We start from the raw sequence: 20,273 nt of genomic DNA on the forward strand, positions 1-20,273 counted from the left end.
CGCGAGATGGCAGATTTGCCCACAGCTTTCCCTGCCCCCAGCACCGTCCCAGCTTCAGGTTCTTCAGTTCACTGCAACCGTGCTTTGGCTTTGTGTATTATTTATTTATTTATTTATTTATTTGCAAGGTGAGGGAGAAGAGGAAGAGCCAGCCTTAGGCTTCATCAGAAATGCGTGTTTCTCAGCCTTTTAAGCAGTAATCACCCCGTTGTTCTCCCAGGGAGATCAGAGACCTCCAGGGCAGAAAGTGCAGCAATTCTCTGTTCCTGCAGCAGAATTAACTCCAGGCTTTCTGCAGTGGAAAAAAATTGCTCTTTCCTACCCCATAAACTCCTTCAAGCCTGGCTGAGTTGCAGCATACCCTTTAGAAAAATCTCTGATAATCTAAAAAATCCAAATACAGGATGACCCATCATGATAGACTGTTACCAGGCTAATTAGCCTCATGTCAAAAAGTATGTGTCTTATTTTCAGTCTGAGTATTTCTCCCTGTATCTTCAAGCCTGCTTCTCCAGGTGCAGTTTGTCTTGTTGCCAGGTAGGGACAGCGTGAAAGAGGCTGCACTGCCTGCTCAGGTTAGGGTTTGCTGATTAATCAGGGGACGCTGCTTTGGCAGTAGCTGGCAGCAGCATGCCCACCCACTGCAGTGCAGCCCTGCTGTCACCCCCCAAGCCCCAGGAAAATTTGGTCACCAGATTATTTTCCCTGTGATTTCTTCATCTTGTAAATTACTCATTATGCTGAACACTTCTGAGTCCAATTCAAGAAACCAAACAGCTAGTGCAGAGTGGCTCTTTGAACACATCAGAAGAGTCCCGTGCTTTACATACCAGGCCTGCTTAGTCTTTTCGGTATTTTTATGGCCAGAAACAGCTGAAAACGAAGAGGGAAGTAGCACATTGTTAATAAAAGTTGCCAGTTAATTTATGGCAATGACACCTGCATTTGGAGATTGTGAGTACATTGCATACGTACTATATACCAGAGGACTGCTTAATTTTATTCTCCAAACTGATGTGCTACTTTTATTGAAGCTACGTAATTCCAAGGACTGCTCTGCTTCTGCGGGGTGGGAAAGGACAGGTGGAATCAAGTCACACAAAAACAGTCAGAACGGGCCATATTAAAGGAACAGGGACTGGGGCCATTTCAACCAACATATATGTCTGTCTCCCTCACTGCTGTTACACCCTATTTATTTGATGCAATGGGGACACAAAACATACGCTAGAAGAACCTTTTTGGGGTATGATCTCTTACAGAGCCACAAGGCTCAGGAAACGGACAAAAAATCCCCATCTAAACGAACTATCAAAATATACACGAAGGCCTGAAGTATTTGAGATAGATCCTCTCTCTTGCCCTCTTCTTGCGAGCTGGCCAATGCAGACAGGGCCCTAGATGTGACAGCCCAGGTCACTTGCATGCTCAGCCTCCTCTCTGGGATCACAAATTAGCCGAGTACATGGGCAATCAGGCCTGACCACTGATATTCATCACAGTGAACCTGATAAAAGAAAACCATCGTCTCTTTTGGATCCCATCCTTACCAGCTTAATATTTGCTTGGCCACCAAGCTCAGCACTTGCAGGCTGAAGCCTCAGGGGAGTCTGGTTTTTTTTTTTTTTTTTTTTTTTTTGCATGTGGCATTAAAAGGCTTTGTGTCTCTGGCACTAATGGCATGCAACCACATTCAGTACTTACTGTTTAGCTAGTTCCATGGATATTTGCTCCAAAGAGCATCCTTTTGTCTCTGGTATAAACACAATAACAAAAGCCAGGGATGCTAGGCTCATTATTGTGTAAATGAAACACACCCAGGACAAGCCAATAAGGTCTACAAAAGAGGAAAGCATATTTATTATTTTCAAATATTGCAAGAATTTTTATGTATAAAATACACAGCTCTATTTTATAGGTGCAGTCTCCAATGCATAGGAGGAATCAGAGGGAAGTTAGGCTGTTATTCTTGGCCCTCTTATCTGTGCCTAGCTATAATTTGAAAAAGAAGAGTGCTTTTGCTTTTTCTAGTAGTCCTTATGAAAAAAAACTGAGGAGCCCATATTGGCCCATTTAGCAGAAGCCTATTGATTTATTACGTTTGCTGTCACTGTGGATGAAAACAATGAGTAACCATTGTTACTGGTTTATGTGAAGGCAAAGAGGGCCAAAAGATCCTAAAAATTCCACCTGTGTCTGGCTTTGTTGCAAATTCTTTCATGGAGAGAAAAAAAAACCCACACTTTTCACACTGTTCTAGTTGTCTCCAGTTAATCCTTTCAGCCTGTCAGTTCCCCGCATTTCCACTGCAAGCCATGGATCCTGTGCCAGAAAGGGATCAAAGAGTTAACTCTTAATGGGTCCAGCCAAGAATTATTTTTCTTCTGATACTGCAGTGCAGGGACAGATGATGTCCCCAGGCTGAAAGGAGACATGCTGCAGCCACAGCATGTGCCTGAAGATGGGATCTGCAAAGAACTGACCCGCTACTGCAATCCTATAGCCTTCTCCCCTGCTAAATCTGAGCCAGACATGGGGCTGTGTCATCTCATTGTGTCATGAGCTAAAAATTGCAGCTGAAGCTGCTATTCCAGCCAGTATCTTCTACATCAGATACCTAAGTACAGGTCCTGCTGGCTTCAGTGAGATTAGCGTATATTTATTTGAAGACAGATTTTCAAATTAAGCCTTTCTGCTGAAGACTAGAAACTCATATTTGCTTGTAGTTAAACTTGCATAAATCCAGATTAGATCTAGCTAAGCCAACAGATTTCCTGTGGATTTGCATTCATTATAACCAAGAGCAAAATAACGGCTATGTATGCATTAAAAAGCAATGCTGCACAATAGGAGAGGATCTACAAGCTGAAACAGTTGTTGCTAAGAACCTGATGTCCACACTATCTGCTTTTGGAGACCTTTCCTTAGGACTAGTTCTAGTCTGGTCCAAGGACCTGAGCAAGTGTTGGCAGCTGGTGAGCATTCACTGTGCACCTGAAGTGCATCTTCTGGATTGGTTCTGTCCAAAAGTTTATGCAGTTCAGGACTGCTCTGTGATGTAAACCCAAGTGCAGTGAGTGAGGACAACTGGAAGACTTGTTTCTGAAGAGGACCCTTGATCTAACTCAATTGCTAGAACTTGACCTGATATCTTTTTCTTACTTTTAATCAAGAAAGAATTCAATGTTTTCTCTTAAAAAAAAAAAGAAAGAGAAAAAAGAAAAAGAAAAAGAAAAAAGAAAGAAACAGAAAGAAACTGGTGTGAAACACATTTAGTCATAGGTCACCTTCATTTTAAATAACCCATCTCAGAACACATTTAGTGATGCAGAGTTAAGAGACACCTGGAATTTCTGTTCCCTCTTACATTTTGATTTACAGTACTTATTTTCTTCCAAATAAGACTGAAAATTAAAATTTGCAAAACTTCTTATGACATAAAATTAGAAAAAAACTGTTTCCAATCAATGCATTGCAGTGTTGACATTTAGTTTTTTCTCTCGTTTGTCATTACATTATAATTAGTTATGTGGTAATCTACTTTGTCATATTAAAACGTGACAAGTTTTAACCTTACCAATACACCTTTTTTCTAAATGAAATTTTCTGAAAGTCAGGACCTTCCTGTACAATGGAATGATTTTAATGGGATGATATTTTTCTGAGGAAAAAAATGTTGATCAGAAAAGCTGCCGTCTGATCTAGAGCAGAACTTCATTGACTTCAGAGGGAGACTAAATCTTAAATATTACGTATTTATAACTCGTTAAAGAAATGGTATTTTTGAAAGGCAGGTTCAGAGCCTGTGGAGCTGATCCACCACGTGTTCTGACAGAGCAGTGCTGTGACGATGTAGTTTCACCCCCAGCCACACACTCTCTTCTTTCTCCCTGGTGCAACATGAGCACTTACACAGTTGCGTGATGAGCTGAATAAACAATTTGTGCACAGAGTAGTTTTCAGCCAGAGCCGTTCCCTGATCTGGCTGAAGACACCAGGCCAATGCAAAAGGGGAGAAGAGACTCCCAGCCACTGGTGCAGGGAAGTGGAGTTGCTGCCCTAAGCAGCAAGGCACATATAAAGTGACTATGAGCCCACAGCCTCAGTCTCCTCCACTATGCTTCCTGTATGCCATTTATGGACATGTTGTTGTAGGGTCCATAGGTCAGCTGAAATTACTAGCATAAGAAGGATCTGAAGGAAACATTAAAGTTACACAAACAAACAGCACCTAAACAGACCTCCGAATTTGGCTCCTGGGGCATGGTGTCTGAAGTTCTAGCAATAATACTATTTGTATTGGAAAGATTTGTTATGCCCACTAGGAGAACATCAATTTGGAATGACACAGAGAAGGCTTACCAGTTACAGTCAAAAATGTCAAGGAGATGAGGAGATTAATACCCCAGTTCATGCTAGAGGTCAAAGCCATGGCCCGTCCTCTGATCCCACCAGGGAAAATTTCACTCAGTACCAGCCAAGACACTGAAATGGAAGAAAAGGAAAAAAAAGAAGTTATCTTTGAAAGTACAGCTTTCCTTGCCATAAATTCAGGTAGTCCATACACTCAGATGAAGCCATCTGAAAGAATAAGGTGGTTTTCAGGGATGTGAGGTACCTGTGGCCCCAAGCCCAGGAAGCTGGCCTGCACCCTGAAAGCAGAGTGTGCCGCAGCTGGTGGCAGGCTGGGATATCCCGGCTAGCTGCTCCGCTAGCGAAAGTGTGGGTGGCACCGCAGAGCAGAGCCTCACGCTGGGTTTTCCAGCGCACGTGTAACCATGGAAATATGAAAGGCCATGGGGAAGTGAGCTTTGACAGCACATCTGTGTATAAAAGGGACCACTGACTAAAGAACTCTCAAGTGACATAACGCTAATGGAATTGGGGCAGCAAACCAAAGTAATCTTCAGTTTCAGAGCAGCTCTGTGTGTTTATGCCACCTTATAAATCAGCCTGCCACACTGAAGCAGGTTTGCCATTCCAGCTCTCTGCTACATATAATTAGATTGCTGAAGTATAAATGAAGACAGAGGTCCTGATCTTTGGCTGCTTCATACCAAACCACAGTACAAGTGATCCAAACACTGGTGGTTCTAGCCCACAAAGACAAATTCAGTCATGTAGACCTGGCTGGGTTACCACCTGGACAGCAAGAGCAAAAAAAAGACTCCACATTCCTCGGCCATGTCAGTTCCTTGTTGTTAAAAAAAAACAAAAAACAAAAAACTCCTTTTGTTCATAAGCAAGAGGCATTAGCACAAAGTTGCTCTAACTTATGGAGCGGTCATGGGTTAGCAAATGACCAACACGATAGCAGAGAGTTTACATGTGGATGAACTGTGTCTTCAGATCCTTGGGCACGGCCATACTAAAGTTGGTCCTGTGTGATGTTGTTTCTGCAAAATAACAAATGGGAGTTCTCTCAGGACACTTACATTGGACAGTCTTAAAGTTACATTTTAAAAGTAGAATACTGTAAGTCTGAGTGTGTATCACGCTATATTACCCTTGCAGACATTTCTAGGACTCCTGGTTAACAGTACTAATAACGATAGAAAAGAAAAAAAGCTGTGGAAGGAGAGTATAGACGACCGACTGAAAAGTGAAAAAGCAACTGAACCTTGCGTTAACAGAGAAGATGCAAGCAAAGTCTACTCTAGATCTCTTTGTACCACAGGTTCAAATTCAGCGATATTTTGGAGCTGACACAGACATTCCCTTAGAAAAAAAAAAAAGAAAAAGAAAAAATATAATGAGCCTTACTTCCACACTGGGAGTGACCTGGCAAAGTGGTGACTTTATTCCAGAAGAAGGAAAGAGAATCAAGACCATAATGCATAACAGCCTAATACTGTTGCACATATTCAAATGGCACACAGTCATAATACAACCAGCATATTTAACAATAACTGTAGAGAGACCTCTTTTTTGCTGACCTGGATTACAGCAAAGTTTAATATATGCACTGCTGACAAGACAAACTTTGTTCTAAATAAACTCTTTCAACATGTTCTGTGAGGTCTCTACATACAGGAAAAAAAGAAGGAAAAAAAAAAAGAAAAGATTAGTGGCTTCTAAAGCAGATATTTTTCACCATTAGGCCAGCTAGTCTTGCTCCTGAGTTAAACCAGGCCTTGGCAATGCATGGGAATCTCATTATTGTATTTTGTCCCTCTTCAAAATCAGGGCTGTTGAAACACGTATCGTTAGTCATAGCCGATATAACATGTCACAACAGGAAGCAATAGCCAAAACGTAAAGCAACGAAAGTAAGTGAGACGCAAAGAAACTCTTTTGAGCAGTCCCTAAACAGCCTGTGAAATTCATTACCATAGGATAACATTACAGCCAGAAGCTGAGCGGGACTGGAAAAATGATTATATGCTAAGACTGGCAAAGAGAATATTCATAGCCACACTAGATAGGATTAAAATAAAGTTTGAAAGAATTCAAACCCTCTTTCTGCAGGGCATAAACCAACCTCCAGAGGACAGGATTAGGAACACACTTTCTCTCTCGGCACTTTGTTCTATATTTGCTTATCTGAGATTTTTCTTGCATTCAAGCAATTGGCAGCGGCTGCTCACAGAGGCACTGAACTAGATGGATCACGTCCTGTTCACCGACACGGCAGCTCCAACGCACTGGGCAAGCCCTGAGCTGGATTAGTTTCAGCAGTATTAGGAGCACTGGCAGACTGTTTATGCCACATGTAAAATGAGTGATACCGCAGCAGCTCCAGTACCATGGGCTTTTCTGAGGACAGGTAGGCTCTTTCAGGCTAAATACAATTTGTTTGGAAGTAGAAGACATTTTGTTTTCCTGTTCAGAAACCAAAATACTTGAGCAGCTGCATTAGCCACACCAGTGCTTAACTAGTATTTCTACCAGTTATTTTAGTTCAGAAAGATGCCTTCAATGTACCAGATCTGTTCTTCAAGTTTGGTAATGGTAGCTGCTTCCTCTGGCATACGCCTGACCTCTACTTTGTTGGCAAGGAGTGGGGGAAAAAAACATTTTTTCCCCTGAGAGAAATAACAGTTGTAGAAATCTGACAGTTACTACAGAGCGTTTATCCCTTTCCCCAAGCTGAAGCAGTGATAATGATCAATTCTTTGCTTTTAGCACCTCTCTGGGATTGTTTTTACTATCTGTACCTTTGCCAAAAAGCAGCAGCTGCTGTAGGTATAGCGAGGATGTGGCTTTCTGTTGGGGAGCCAGTAACTGGGCTCTCGCTCCCATTCATAATAATGATTGCTGCTACCTTTTACGTGTGCACACAGCACAGCAGAAATTTAACCTACGCACTCCTAATGTCCCCGCTGAGTAACCTGTGGGCTCTACCTTCACCAAGCTAAGCCACAACATTTCAAAGTGGGAAGCAGTCCTTCCTTGAAAATAAAGTCCAAATAAAATCTCCCCCTCATCTCTCTATCTGCTATGTAATCTAACCTTATTTCCAGATGATGCTATAGTAGTAATCATATTGCGCACACTCAATACTTTTTGGTATCTACTTTGTCAATCCTTGGCTGGTGTTTGTGGAATGGGTGAGAAGAGAGCTGATGCTTTCCATTTCAAACGTGGGAAAGAAATGAGGCTAAAAGCCTCTCATGAGTGTCTCAACTGGATTTGTTCATGCAGTGGCTGCAGGTAACTCTCACCTTTGCTGACCTGTAATGAGTAGTCTATTGACAATAGTTAAGAACGAATGTACAGTTGAATATTTTATTATGGCAAAATCTAGAGAAAAAAACACCTACTGCATATACAGATGTAGAATTTAATTTAAATTAAATATTGCACTGGATCGGAATGCTTAAGTGTTTCAGTAAGTAGCACAGTCAGTTTATGTGGTACTTACTTCCGCTGATGTACTGAAATTCCCTGCCCAAATAGGAAGAACAGACGGTTCGGATACACAGTCAACCACTTGACCAGGATGCTGACACTGACCTCTAAACAAAATCACAGGGGCTGTAAAGGCAGAAGACAGTTATAGTGGAAGACTTTAGCTACCCTCATTTAGACTGAATAAGTTTCATAATGGAGCACAGGGCAGAAACTATATTTTAAATGATCATTTCTTTTGAAATTTGCCTGATAATTCATGAGAAAAAAAAATCTTTATTTAATGCTGAGCAGAGCTAGTTCAAAATCTAACTGTCACAAAGATACTCTGTTATATTGGTTATAACATTGCTAATTCAATGTTCTTGCGCTAATGGAAGAGCCAAGATTCTACCATAGTAACATACAGCTTCAAAAGGAGAAGAACATTAAAACAAGGATGCTTGTTCTAAGGGTAATTGCTCTAGAGGGGGTATGGAGAGGTATGGAGAATGTTTAACTTATCCAGTTGGAGACTTAAAGTATATATACAACCAAATAAAATAAATAGAAATAGCTCAGCACAGTTAAACAATTAAGTGAAACAAACTTTTAGAAACAGAAAAATGCCTTCCAAAAAAGGTGTGCTGTGTCCAAACAAAGAAAATCCAGCATAAATCCTACAAAGTTACTTGTAAAACCATAACCAGGCAGCCAAATATTTTGAAAATGTATTGGCTAAGAGCATAACATGCCAGAAGCAGGAGCTTTTACCATCCTGTGTGTGTGGGCCAGTACTTCAGTAATGCAGGCCACAGGAGAAAAATCTAGGTATGCTATTTACCTTGGTGTTCACTCGGAGTAAGTTTAAGAGGTTTCCAAAGCAGAGCCTGTGTTTATGGGAGACAGATCCTGAAGGACTATTTCTAACTGCAGTATAAGGAAACAAAGGATAAGGTCAGTTTTCATAATGGAAAGAGATTACTAGATTTGATCAGAATATTTCCAGTTGATTCAGAAAAGGGAGATGAATGGAGGCACCGCAAAACTTACTGATGATACAAAATTATTCAAGGTAATAAAAATGAAAAAGGATCTGAGAGTTGCAAAAGGATCTCAAAGTATGGAGCGCTTTGATAAGATGACACATAAAATTCATTACCAACAAAAGCAAAGTACCACATGAAAACCAACGCCCAGCAGCCATGCCAGAACACCATCACAACTCAGGGCATCGATGAAGTCTTTGTGGGTGGTTTAGAGACTATCAGCTCATTTGAGGTAGAGGTCATGGAGCAAACAAATGCTTGGCAATTACTGAGAAAGGAGCGTGAAGGAAGACAGAAAAGCGTTCCTGCACCCCTGTGCATGGCGTCATGCACAGATGCCGTCCCCTCTCTGAACTGAATGAGCTATGGAAAAAGGTATGGAAGGGGTTCTCTGCACAGGGCAATTGAACAGACTAGGGATCTTCAGCGTAGAAGATGTACAGCCGGGGGAAACGGAGTTGAAGCCTGTAACACTGTGAAGGTGAATAGAGAAGGATTTTTCATTACTTTTTACAGGATATGAACAAAAAGAAGCCAGCTGACGTTACCAGACACAACCGTTAAGGAGAAATAGGAGGACGTGCTTTGTCAGGGAATGCATACTTTAACTATGGAGCTCACTTTCACAACATGTTTCAGATGTGGAAAATGTTAGTCAGTTAAAAATGATTAAGTGCTGGATGTTAAAATATTATTTCTCTATACACATGGAAAAAGATCCATCAAGGGCCATTAAACACAGTAACAGAGATAAACCCCCAGTGTTTTTCTTGAAGTCCCTAAACAACAGATAACCAGAAGGACATACTGTGCAAACTGCGTGTGCCTTTTCTTACGTATTTTCCCTAAGCATCTGCTATTGGCTGTTCTCAGTGACAGGATAACAAACTGATCGTGTGGCCCTTCTGTATGAGCCAATGCGGACAATTTAATGAGTTTTATATTCAGGCCATAAGTAAAGAGATGCCTCAAATCCTTGTGTGACTTCTTCCTTAATTCAACTATGCAGTTAAAAGGAAAAAAGAAAAGAAAAAAAAAGTTACAGACTTAGATTAGAGAAGCAGAAAATGGGAACATCTGAGAAATACTGTGGGCTTGAGGGTACTCAACACTGAAGTAAGGTACATGAATGAAAAATGTCCTTATTTTGACCTCATTCCTGCTAGGAGGCAGAAGCAAATTGGAAGCTGCACAGCAGCTCTCATTAATGAAATATTAGATTCCTTTAGTATTCATTTGCTGCTTAGCATTTTTTACTTTCCTATACCTGTATTGTGTGAGATCAAGTTCTTTATGGTGAGATTTAGAGAGCAGCAGTTGGAACACTTGAAAGAATTCAGAGTTTCTGAGGTATAAACCATGGAAAGAGATTAAGTGGATTTTCAGCTTAGGAGAGAAGTAGGCAGAAGTATGTAAGAAGTAGGCAGAAGTATGTAAGACTTTGAAAGGAGCGGACTGGGTTGTTAGCAACAAGAGGTACAATGGAAGATAAGGAAAGGAATAATCCCACAAGTAATGCAGACAGAACATCCAAGAACATGTAACAAATTAACAAAGTCAAGGAAGGATGCAGGCAAGCAACTGTGAAGCTGCCAAGGGAGAAAGTCAAAGGACATGGTTAATGACTAGGTTTGCCAAGAGCAAACTTTTTTCCAGGTTTATGAAACTGAATAGGACTTTTATTTACTAGTTTTCTGGCTCTACTGACTATTAACACAAACAGCCAGATGGCCAACTGCTTCTCAGAAAAGGCCAACTTCAGATGTGGTTTGCCTCGCCATGCAGATTTCAACAGGTGTGCTTGTAGAGGTCATCAGCACAGGCCCTCACGGTGTGCACGGGGATGAGATATCTGCCCTTGAGTGCACACGGCGCTGGAACTGAACGGAGATTTTCTGCTGTAGCACACCAGCACTGTCCCACACTGCTCCCAGCACGGACAGTGGATACTGGGATGGCATTGTGCCACGTGAAGAGGCTGCTGCCCCCATGCTGTGTCCAGTTGCTCATCTTTGTCTCGCTACTGCAGTTTCCTTCCCCTCCGTATCTGCTGGAGGAGGGGATCTGTGCTCACTCTTTGGCCTGTTTCAGTCAAAACGATCCAAATTAGCAAATTGTGAAAAGTTTTTAAGGGAGGTCACCGTGATTGAAATGGGTTGGGGGGATCACACAAGTGGTGCAGTCAGCAGGTCGGGGTAATTTGGGCAGCAGAGAGAGGCTGAGCTGGGCCCAGCTCCTCCAGGGGCCACGCGGCAAGCTGAGGGAGGATGAATGTCCGCAGCCTCACTCAGGAAGGAGTGCCTTTTCCCACTGTAATGTAAACTGCTTTTGCAGGGTGAGAGACAGGGCTCCTCCCTATAATTCAGCTCTGAAGCAGAATCAGTTAGCTGCTGCCTCATATTAACATGCATTATTTCTATTAGTACCTTGCCTTTCTTTATTTTCTTCAGCTCCTGCCAGGAATGATTTTTGTAACTCTTCTCAGAAGGGACAAGAAAATATTTTGTGGATAAGCATGCGATAATGTTTTGACAGTATAGCCACCTGCAGAGCGTGATCCCTGCAAATGCTTTCACAGCAGCTCTAGTGAAGGACAACAAAGATGGCCAGAGGTTTTCTGGGGCTTGCAAAAATGAGGAATGTTTAGACTGGAAAGTAGACAAGGTTGGAGGGAGTTTGTCCTGTTCCAGGCCAGGTAAAAGAGGTGTGATGCAAGAATAATGGACTGAAATTTGGCCACTTGTGTTGTGCAAGAGGCCAAAGCAGACGATCGTGACTAGCCTTACAAATCAATGAATCTGCTTAATGAAAACCATTCTTCTTTCTGGCTCTGTCCCATAATATGACTGAAGTGGCTGCTCAGAATTAACAACGAGAAAATATGGAGCCAGCGAAAGAATGTGTTGTTTTGGAGAGTGTGCGACTGGCCAGCAGAATGCCTGTCTGTCAAATACCAAGTCAAACCCTCTGTGTGCGCATGGAAGGGAGGAATGGAACAGTTTCAATGCTAACAGATAAGCGAGTCAGGAGAGGCCTCAGATAATCTCATGCTTCTGGCTATATTCTGATCTCTGCAAGTGAAAACAGTGCATACCTCATTTTAAAACTTTCTAGGTGACTGAAAAAAGTTTGATTGCTGCTTCTCTCTGACTGTGCAGCTTTGATGACTACTAGTTGCAAGATACTGGAACTGATGAACCAATGAGTACTGATTTGGCATGGCTAATCTGAAATTCTTTTTTTTTTTCTCTTCCTTTTGGTATACTATATTTCTGTTTATCTAATGATTAATCCTTTAGGCTAAATCCTTGAAATTACACATGTAAAACAAGTGGGATACAGTTCTTTTCTCTCTGGGGCTATATTACAGTAGATAAAAATAGCTGTCTAGTGTTCAAATTATTTCCATCACTATCCAAAAGACAGGCTGAATACTCACATGCACCTTTTTTAAGGAACCTTTCGGTGGAACATGGAATTCTCACTTCTCTGGCCTCTCCTCCCCTTCACGTTAGAACAGCAGGAGGGTTTGGGGGAAGGGACTGTGAGACCAGGCCACCAGCTCCTTCTTCCGTCGTCTGGGCCACTTGAGGAGGAGAGTGGTGGGATGTACTTCACCTCTGATTTTCCCCAGGCATCCGTCCTCTCCTAACCTCGTTCTTACCGCTGTGACCCTGCATTTGAACCTGCATTTTAACTTGCATTTTTATTTAATATCCTAACTTTCATCTCCATGAGCCTGAAAAACTGTAATGCCTGGTAGGGGCTTTCCTGTTTCATGTAAGCAGTTCAACATATTCTTAAGTCTATTTGCAGGTATCTTCAATTACCTTCCTTCTATTTTCAGTTTAAAAGAACTGTCACAAATAAGAATAGCTTTCTTATAAACTGTGGTTCCCATCTAAATGATTGCTGGACAAAAACTGGTTGATCTGTAAGGATCTAGCAATGATAGAATTGTGTTAGTTAATCCAACTTTGGGCATATCTTGCCCAATACCTTGAGTGTTATCAGCAGCAAAGATTTCAGTAGGATGCACCAAAGCTTTACGACAGGCAGATATGTAATGATCTGCACATCTTTTCAGCTCCCCTAACAGAAGTTGCTTTACATTTATATATGAAAGGACAATTCTGTTTGCAACTCGATTTCACAGGCACTGTCTCCCTCTCATCCTTTGTTATGTAGACGCTCCCATTGTGTCCCATCAACACAGAACAGTTTGCAGGGCAAGCAAAAAGAAAAAAAGAGAAAAGGAAAGAAAAATGAAAACAAGCTTTCAAGGGAAGACGTGCTTAATTATAACAAGTCACGTACTGTCATCCAAAAAAGCTTTTCTAATTAAAACCTGAAATGTATATTCCTATTTGTAGGTGTTTATTTGTTCAGAATATTGAATCCAGAATAATCCTCTAAGGCATTTGCAGAGGAATGGCTGCAGAGGAATGGCTGCAGAGGAATGGCTGCGGAGGAATGGCTGCAGAAGCCAAAGGCTCTAATTCACAAGGAAGCTGTGCATGAACTAGTTCAGGTTACCACATATTTCACTCCTGAAAAGTATGGAGAGGAGAAATTACCCAGCTGGGTGGGGTAAATGAACCTGCTCCTCCAGTATCCAAGGTGCAATGTCAGGCCCTGAGGGAGCATTGCAATGGAGAAGTGTGCTGTTGGGACACAACAACCAGAGGCAATTTAAGCCTTTGCTCTTGCAAAATATAGATTTGTGACACAGAAACTCAGTGGCCTAGGGAAAAAGTAGTCTCCTAATTCAAATGCAATGGCTTACCTATTAGAGCATCCTCTCTGCACTTTGGCTGCCAGTTTCCATCTTCCTCAGCAATGCCAATAAGTCACATGATTTCACATGTTTACCATTCTGGTATCTCTCTCTCTCTCTCTCTCTCTCCCCCCTCTCTCTCTCTCTCTCTTCTTTTTTAAACTATATAATGCATATTTCGGTTTGATGATCTTTACAAATGAAACAAAATACTGCCTTTGCATTTGAGGTCCTACTGAACAGATCTAGCTTTTTCACAAAGCTGGCCCAAGAGCAGACTGCCTCTAAAAGAATTCGTCCCTTGCTCCCTGAGGGAAGTGGATTTTGTGAAGCTTGACACATGCACTATAAACTTATACCCTTGACATATACCCTATAAACAGATTTCACTGTCACAATGATGATCTCCTCTGTAAGAACATGGTCAAGGGAAACCAATGTAAAATCTTTCTTTATCTTTGATATGATTATCAAAGCACACCACTATTTACTGAATGCTTAAATGTAACACTTGACTTACAATGTAAGAAGGGCAAATTTAGCTAACCGAATGACAGCCAGAGTTGATTATCGTATGAACGTTTACACAAGATGGTATGCTAGATTCACTTGGCAGTGCATCATCACTTTACCAAAGATAATGTCCCCGTGGAACAAAAACGAATTGTTAGGCTCAATTAGCAGTTAGTATCACAGCAATACTCATTATGTAGATTCTATAAGGTAGGCCTGGAGTTGAAGTGTCTCATTTTGGCCAACAGCGATTAACTAACCGGATTCAACCAGCTACTTTAAAGCTATGCCCAAATTTAAGCACAGGAGTCATTCTTCTTAAGTCAAGCAGTATCTTTGTGTCAATAGGTTTATTAAAATACAAACATTAGTAGAGACTTATTTATATAATTCAGAGCACCAAGATCAAAATATTGAATTAAATTGCTGTTTAAGTCCAGTATACTATGCCAAAAGGCAGGTAGTCTTCTACCGTTTCAAGTGAGTTCTCTCAAGGCCAAGTTTTGTGCTCAGCTGGCACCAGGGTGAGATAGCAATACAGTCTGGGGCATGAGGGTGCCTCCTACTATACACTCCCTCTTTTCAAAATACTGAGGGCTCTGCCTTTCAGAAAGCAAAGCACTTGGCCTGACCTACCAAGACATTTCATCACTCATGGACTTAAAAGTAAACTTATGAACAGGAACACAGAAATCCCTTCCCAGATTTCATTGTGCACTTCAGTATACACAGTCTTTGGGTTGAACAAGGTTGCTCTGCTCCTTGCAAAATGAAGCCCTAAACTAAATAAGTTTAAACTCTTAATGACATTGACATGTCTCATTACTGAGGAATATTTTTTCCTTATTACAAGAATTTTTACACTTAAAAAAGCCCTCCCAAACTTGCAGGTTCTGTCAAGTTAGATAAGATTAACCTATCTTGTTGGTACTTTAGAGAACACCTCCTACAATCTGAAATCCTATAATTCACCATCCGACTGTCCAAAAATATCTTAACTTGGCTTTCACTTCACTTCTATCAATTATTGTGTGAAAATGCAACCTGATTGCTGGTGTACTTACATGTTAACAACAGGCTTCAGATAAACATTGCCTGGGGGAAAGCAATAGGAAGAGTGAGCAATTCACAATCTAAGCTTTATTTTTCATTTTGGCATGCCTTGTCATAGCTTGGTACAGATAGAAAGTGAAATAAAGCCACATGAGGCACCATTTCAATAGCATAGGAATAATGCACTAGATAAACATTAGGAGTGTGACATTCAAACTGCATGTATGCATGTGTTAAAAGATGATTCAGGACAAAATAACTGTTCCAGGAATCTTGTCTTAAAATAAAGAATTCAAGATCATTTTAAAATTATCTAAAATAGGACTTTCCATGCTGATCCTTGGTGAAACGTACACATTTTCCAGCTTTATTGTTCTGGATCGGATCCAGCAAAGCATTTAAGCGCTTGTTTATTTTTAATCACTTGATTTAATCCCCACCACCACCACCTTGTCCAAAACAAACCACAAAACAATGTAAAATTGATGCTGCTCATTTCTGTGGAATTTAAGACCAGGCCATAGGTGCTCTGCAAAAGGTAGAAGCTCAAAAATAAAACATTGCAAACAAATATCCTACAAGGCAACGCTGAGCATGAATGCTTGTTAACATCAAATTTATATGCACTATAAATTAAAACAATAACCACAAGATTTGTAAAAGCCTAAAATATTGCTCTAAAGTCAAAGATGATGTGAATTCTGGAGGCTCCTATCTTCTACCAGTGTTTTCAAAGTTAGTACAATGGCTTACAATATTTCAAAACAGAGGAACAACCAACTAAATCTGCTGAGGGTTATTGGCATTTTCTGAAGCAGAATTTCCATATTAACAGTTCTTTTTCCACAATATTTTCCCCTTTCTGGTTGGGCATTTGGTGGCCAAGAATACATCCAAGAGCAGTTTGTTGCACAGAAAAAACACTTCTATGCAATCTGGATCATAAGGGTGGCATGAGATATGACCTCTGTGATCCCTGGGCTGTTCAGTGTCATATGTGAAAGCAACTGTTCTGATTTTTGTTACAGACGCATGTAATGACCGAGGAGAATTTACCCTCTAAATGCACAGAAAGACTTCCACTTAACCATCTAATGAATCATGCTTTAACTCAGGTAGCCAATTCATCTAGGAATCACAGAAGCGAAGTCCAGTGGACTAAATTTGTCTCTAGTGTAATTCTATGGACTTTAGGAGAGCGTTAGAAGTCTAGGTTTTGACTTGCATAGTGCAGTAAAATACTTAAATACATACACGTGCTGATGACATGAGATTTCGTAAGAAGGAGACTGATGGATTAAATGAGGGACTTATCTCCTTCACCACATTCATGGATTTCACTTTCCATGAGAACCCTTGAGCTTTCATTTTGAACATAATCCTTCTTCCATCTTCCCTACTGTCCCCAATATATGGCTGTAAAGCTTCATGTTGAAATGACCTCAATAACTCACAATAAAATTTGACAAAACAGGTGGGTTTCACACAGAAATGCCATAACACAACCTAATTTAGCTGCCTGATCATCCAAACTCCCTCATTGGCTAGTGACGAAAGGAAGGCTGCTCCAAAGGACATGTCAGAGTGCAGAAGTCTAAATGCCCATTTAGGTGGGGAAGATTTCACTTTTTTGGTGTCTAAGGAATCTGGCTTTCACATCAGGTAAATGTCCAAACATGCTGAAACATCCATTCCATTTTAGATAAAAAATTAGCTCAGTTCTAAAGCATCCATTTGAGCTGATCTAAATTTAACTCAGCTATACTCAATATGATAAAACTGCCCAGGTTTAAACTAGAAATAGACATCTATCATCCCAAACTCGTATTTCATTGGTAAAAATTTGCATATCTTTACTCAGATTTGCCCTAGGTAGGGACTTGTCTTTGCTCACTTTCCCATTTGGGTTTTGCTCTTCACAGGGTTCCTATCCTACACAGATTGCTCCCACTGCAGTTAGATGGTGCACTGCACCAGGGCTTGCCTGAAAGCATGGTAACTCATGTCATTACAAAGTCATGATGGGGGGACCCTGGCCAAGGCACTACCATCCTTGTCTGGGGACATCAAGCCAAAATCCCAGTTCCCCCACATGGGAGGAACCTTGTCAGTGTGAAACGAGTAACCCAAGGCTAGCTTTGTAGCCTGCCAATCCATCCTGTCCTAGCATCATACGGATTCTCAAACCTAGGGTTCAAACATCCAGTTGAAAACTGAATGGAAAGTAGACACCTCATGGGAATAAAAAAATGTCCTCAACAGAATGTAATTCTGAAGGGAAGATATTCCCCTTTGGTAACCTCTTTGAGGTTACTAGGTGAGACTGGGTTTCCAAGTGAAGAAAGTGACTTCTGTGATCACAACCCACTTGTTTGTTTAACTGTGTGAGTGTAGGTGAGGATATATCCGTTTGTCTTGTACCCGCCCTAATAATTTTGAAACCACTTGCTAACTTCAGCCAGATAGTTTTATGTGCCCCTGCATCTGGACACACAAGAGACAGCAGTAGGGCCATGTTAAGGCTTCCAAAACACAAGGGAAACATCAATCTGAGGTTACTGTGAGTCAACAGATGAGGATCCAGGGGTGAGACACACTGGAGGTAAAGCATGCTGCCCTCCTGCCGCTGCTCACAAAACTCCCCCTCACTTCACAGGGGCATGTACCCTGCTGGATCTGGCATGAGACCCAAGCGTGGTGTCCTGCGTAGACTGGAAAGATTCCTTGCCCCATACACAGCTCCCAAACACGCTTTACATCTACTACCGATCTGAATTCCACAGCTCCAGCCTCCTCACCTGTGCTCTGCGAGCATGGCAAGGTGATCTCACAGTAGTATGGTACTCCCAGCACATAGGCTAATGGTCTCAACTTCAGAAGTTAATAGGAAAGACTACAGTGAATGTAGTGATTAACATGCAATTTTTTTTCAGATGGGATAGTTTTCCCATCTGAAATATCCTCTGATGGCTGAGGCTACCAGATGGCAACAAAGGACACAATATTCCAAGCTGAGACAACTCCCATGGGTTGACTATTCCACTGTATTCCACCATTTAACAGATTGTAATCAGTAACAAAGTACTGCCAGTCCTACAAGCACCTCCTTACAGGAGCTGCGCTTCAGTGGGACTGAAATTAGAAGGGCTATTTGGAAAAGAAGGGTTTGCAGTAATTTCTAAATCCCCCCTCCAGGATCCTGCTTTGTATTTATTCGTCCACCACAAAAATGTAAAATATATTTCTGTATTTTATATTTTTCTAGGTGAGTATATGTGGTGTTTTCCTGTCAAGTGTCAAGATCTGGAAGACAGTCTTCTCCCACGCAGACACCAATCCCTCTGGGTGCACAGTGGCCACAGCTGTGTGTGTGCTGGGTGGCTCCGAGTGCTTGGGGCCCAGGGCAGTCCTGCAGGTCTTCCCCTGGAAGAGGAGCCTGCAATGGCCTTCAAGAGATGAGCCCTGAGATTTCAGCCCTCGCTTCAGGAGGGTGGCACAAAGCTGGCAGCTGTTCTGGGTCATGTTCTGGGGGCATTTTATGCCCTGGGTTGGCAAAAACATAAAAAGCTATGGACTTTATGCACCTAGGAGGTTTTGAGGAAGACTCACATGGGTGCCTGAAAATCCCCAGTCCCACTTGTAGATTCTTCCATTGATTTAGATCCACATTCTTAGCATGAACTGCAGTGATGTCAGTGGAGTGATGCAATTTGCACCAGCAGAAGATTATCCTGAGTGCATTGACCACCTGCTTAAAAGCCTTTGCAGTTATACAGAAACCCGTTAAGAACTGACACAGGAGGAGGAGCTCTTCAGAGCAACCCAAATGCAGACATTCAGCTTCTGCCTCTCCACAAAAGCATTTCCCACTCCACAGCAAAACATCCCTGTGAAATGCATGAATCTTCTCCTTCCCTGAACTGCATGCAGAGCTCCCCAGGTAATGCCTACATCCTATTTGGCTCAGTTGCTGTATATTTGTTGGAACAAATTCAGACTTAGTAAACAGGTGCTCTGTTGGGTCCACACTGAGCGAGCATAACTTGCTTCTCTGCACAGGACTTGTTTGAGCCGTTCTGACTTTTGTCAGATGGAGAGGATTACCTTTAGACCACACTGTGTTCCTGCATTGATGTGCATGGTGCTACAGTCTCTCTTTCATTGACTCCTTGGTGAGATAACCCTGAGTGAAAGCTGTGAGTTGTGTGTTTTCAAAGACCTCCTCACTCAGAGGATATATAGAAAAACATGTAGGGAAGGTGCCCAAACCTACGTGTAATTTAGACATTGATCTTAAATGGTGCAAAACGAGCAGATCAGGACAGACAGATAATCAGGTCTTCAGTAAATAGGTGCCATCCTATACCAGAACTGGATTTTATTTGTCAGGTGGGTGAGGAAAGCACCAGGGTTTTGGGCACCCACACTGTTTCGGGCAGGCTGAAGGTGCCCTACAGTTATTTATATGGAGAATTCTCTTGCACATGCTACATCCAGCTCAAAGAAACCCACGAGCCTTGTTTTGGAAAATAAGTCTGATACTGCAGAAGTCTGGCTGTCCTGTTTTCTAATTCTCTGTATGTTGCATCAAACAGTGGTGACCACTTTCTTTATAAGAAAGGACCACCATATTTTGCCTCTCCCAATGTTTTGAACTTAACATCTCACAAATGAGCTGTTCTGCAACTATTTTAGTGAATTCTGCGTCATTTAGCAGGTGGTCATATGTAGTCCTGGCTGTGACTAAAATAATTTCTGTGTTTTCTTCATGTTAAATTCATTTCCAGGGTCATATTTAACTTTTAGCTTTGGTGATCTACCTCTGCACTGCATTCACGTTATTAGACTGTGCTCTCTGCACCCTGTGCAAGGTGTAACATCATTCCTGTGAGGCTCAGATTTCCCGTGTCCCTCCCTCTGCATATGGCCTGTTCATACGCCTGACCGCAGGAGACTGCCTCTCCTTGCAGACATTCACTGAAATCAATCAACAGTCCCCCTCACACTCCTCACCCTCCACGCTGCAGCCAGATTGATATTTCTTATGGGCT

The 20,273-nt window shown here is 41.7% G+C and overlaps 1 protein-coding gene across 4 annotated transcripts in view; it reads right to left on the reverse strand.

Annotated features, from left to right (window-relative positions):
- The window catches only part of SLC2A12 (solute carrier family 2 member 12), a 33,688-nt gene that overhangs the window by 1,421 nt on the left and 11,994 nt on the right, over positions 1–20,273 (reverse strand). For 2 of the 4 annotated variants that reach the window (XM_009688855.2, XM_068938368.1), the window contains exons 3-4: positions 4,363–4,485; positions 1,705–1,837 (exon numbers count right to left, since the gene is read on the reverse strand). In XM_009688855.2, the coding sequence (XP_009687150.2) occupies positions 1,705–1,837; positions 4,363–4,485 (256 nt within the window). The other 2 variants (XM_009688856.2, XM_009688857.2) reach the window with 2 other exon arrangements.

This window comes from Struthio camelus, chromosome 3 (assembly GCF_040807025.1).
Source record: "Struthio camelus isolate bStrCam1 chromosome 3, bStrCam1.hap1, whole genome shotgun sequence".
In the NCBI taxonomy this organism is placed as follows: Eukaryota; Metazoa; Chordata; class Aves; order Struthioniformes; family Struthionidae; genus Struthio; species Struthio camelus.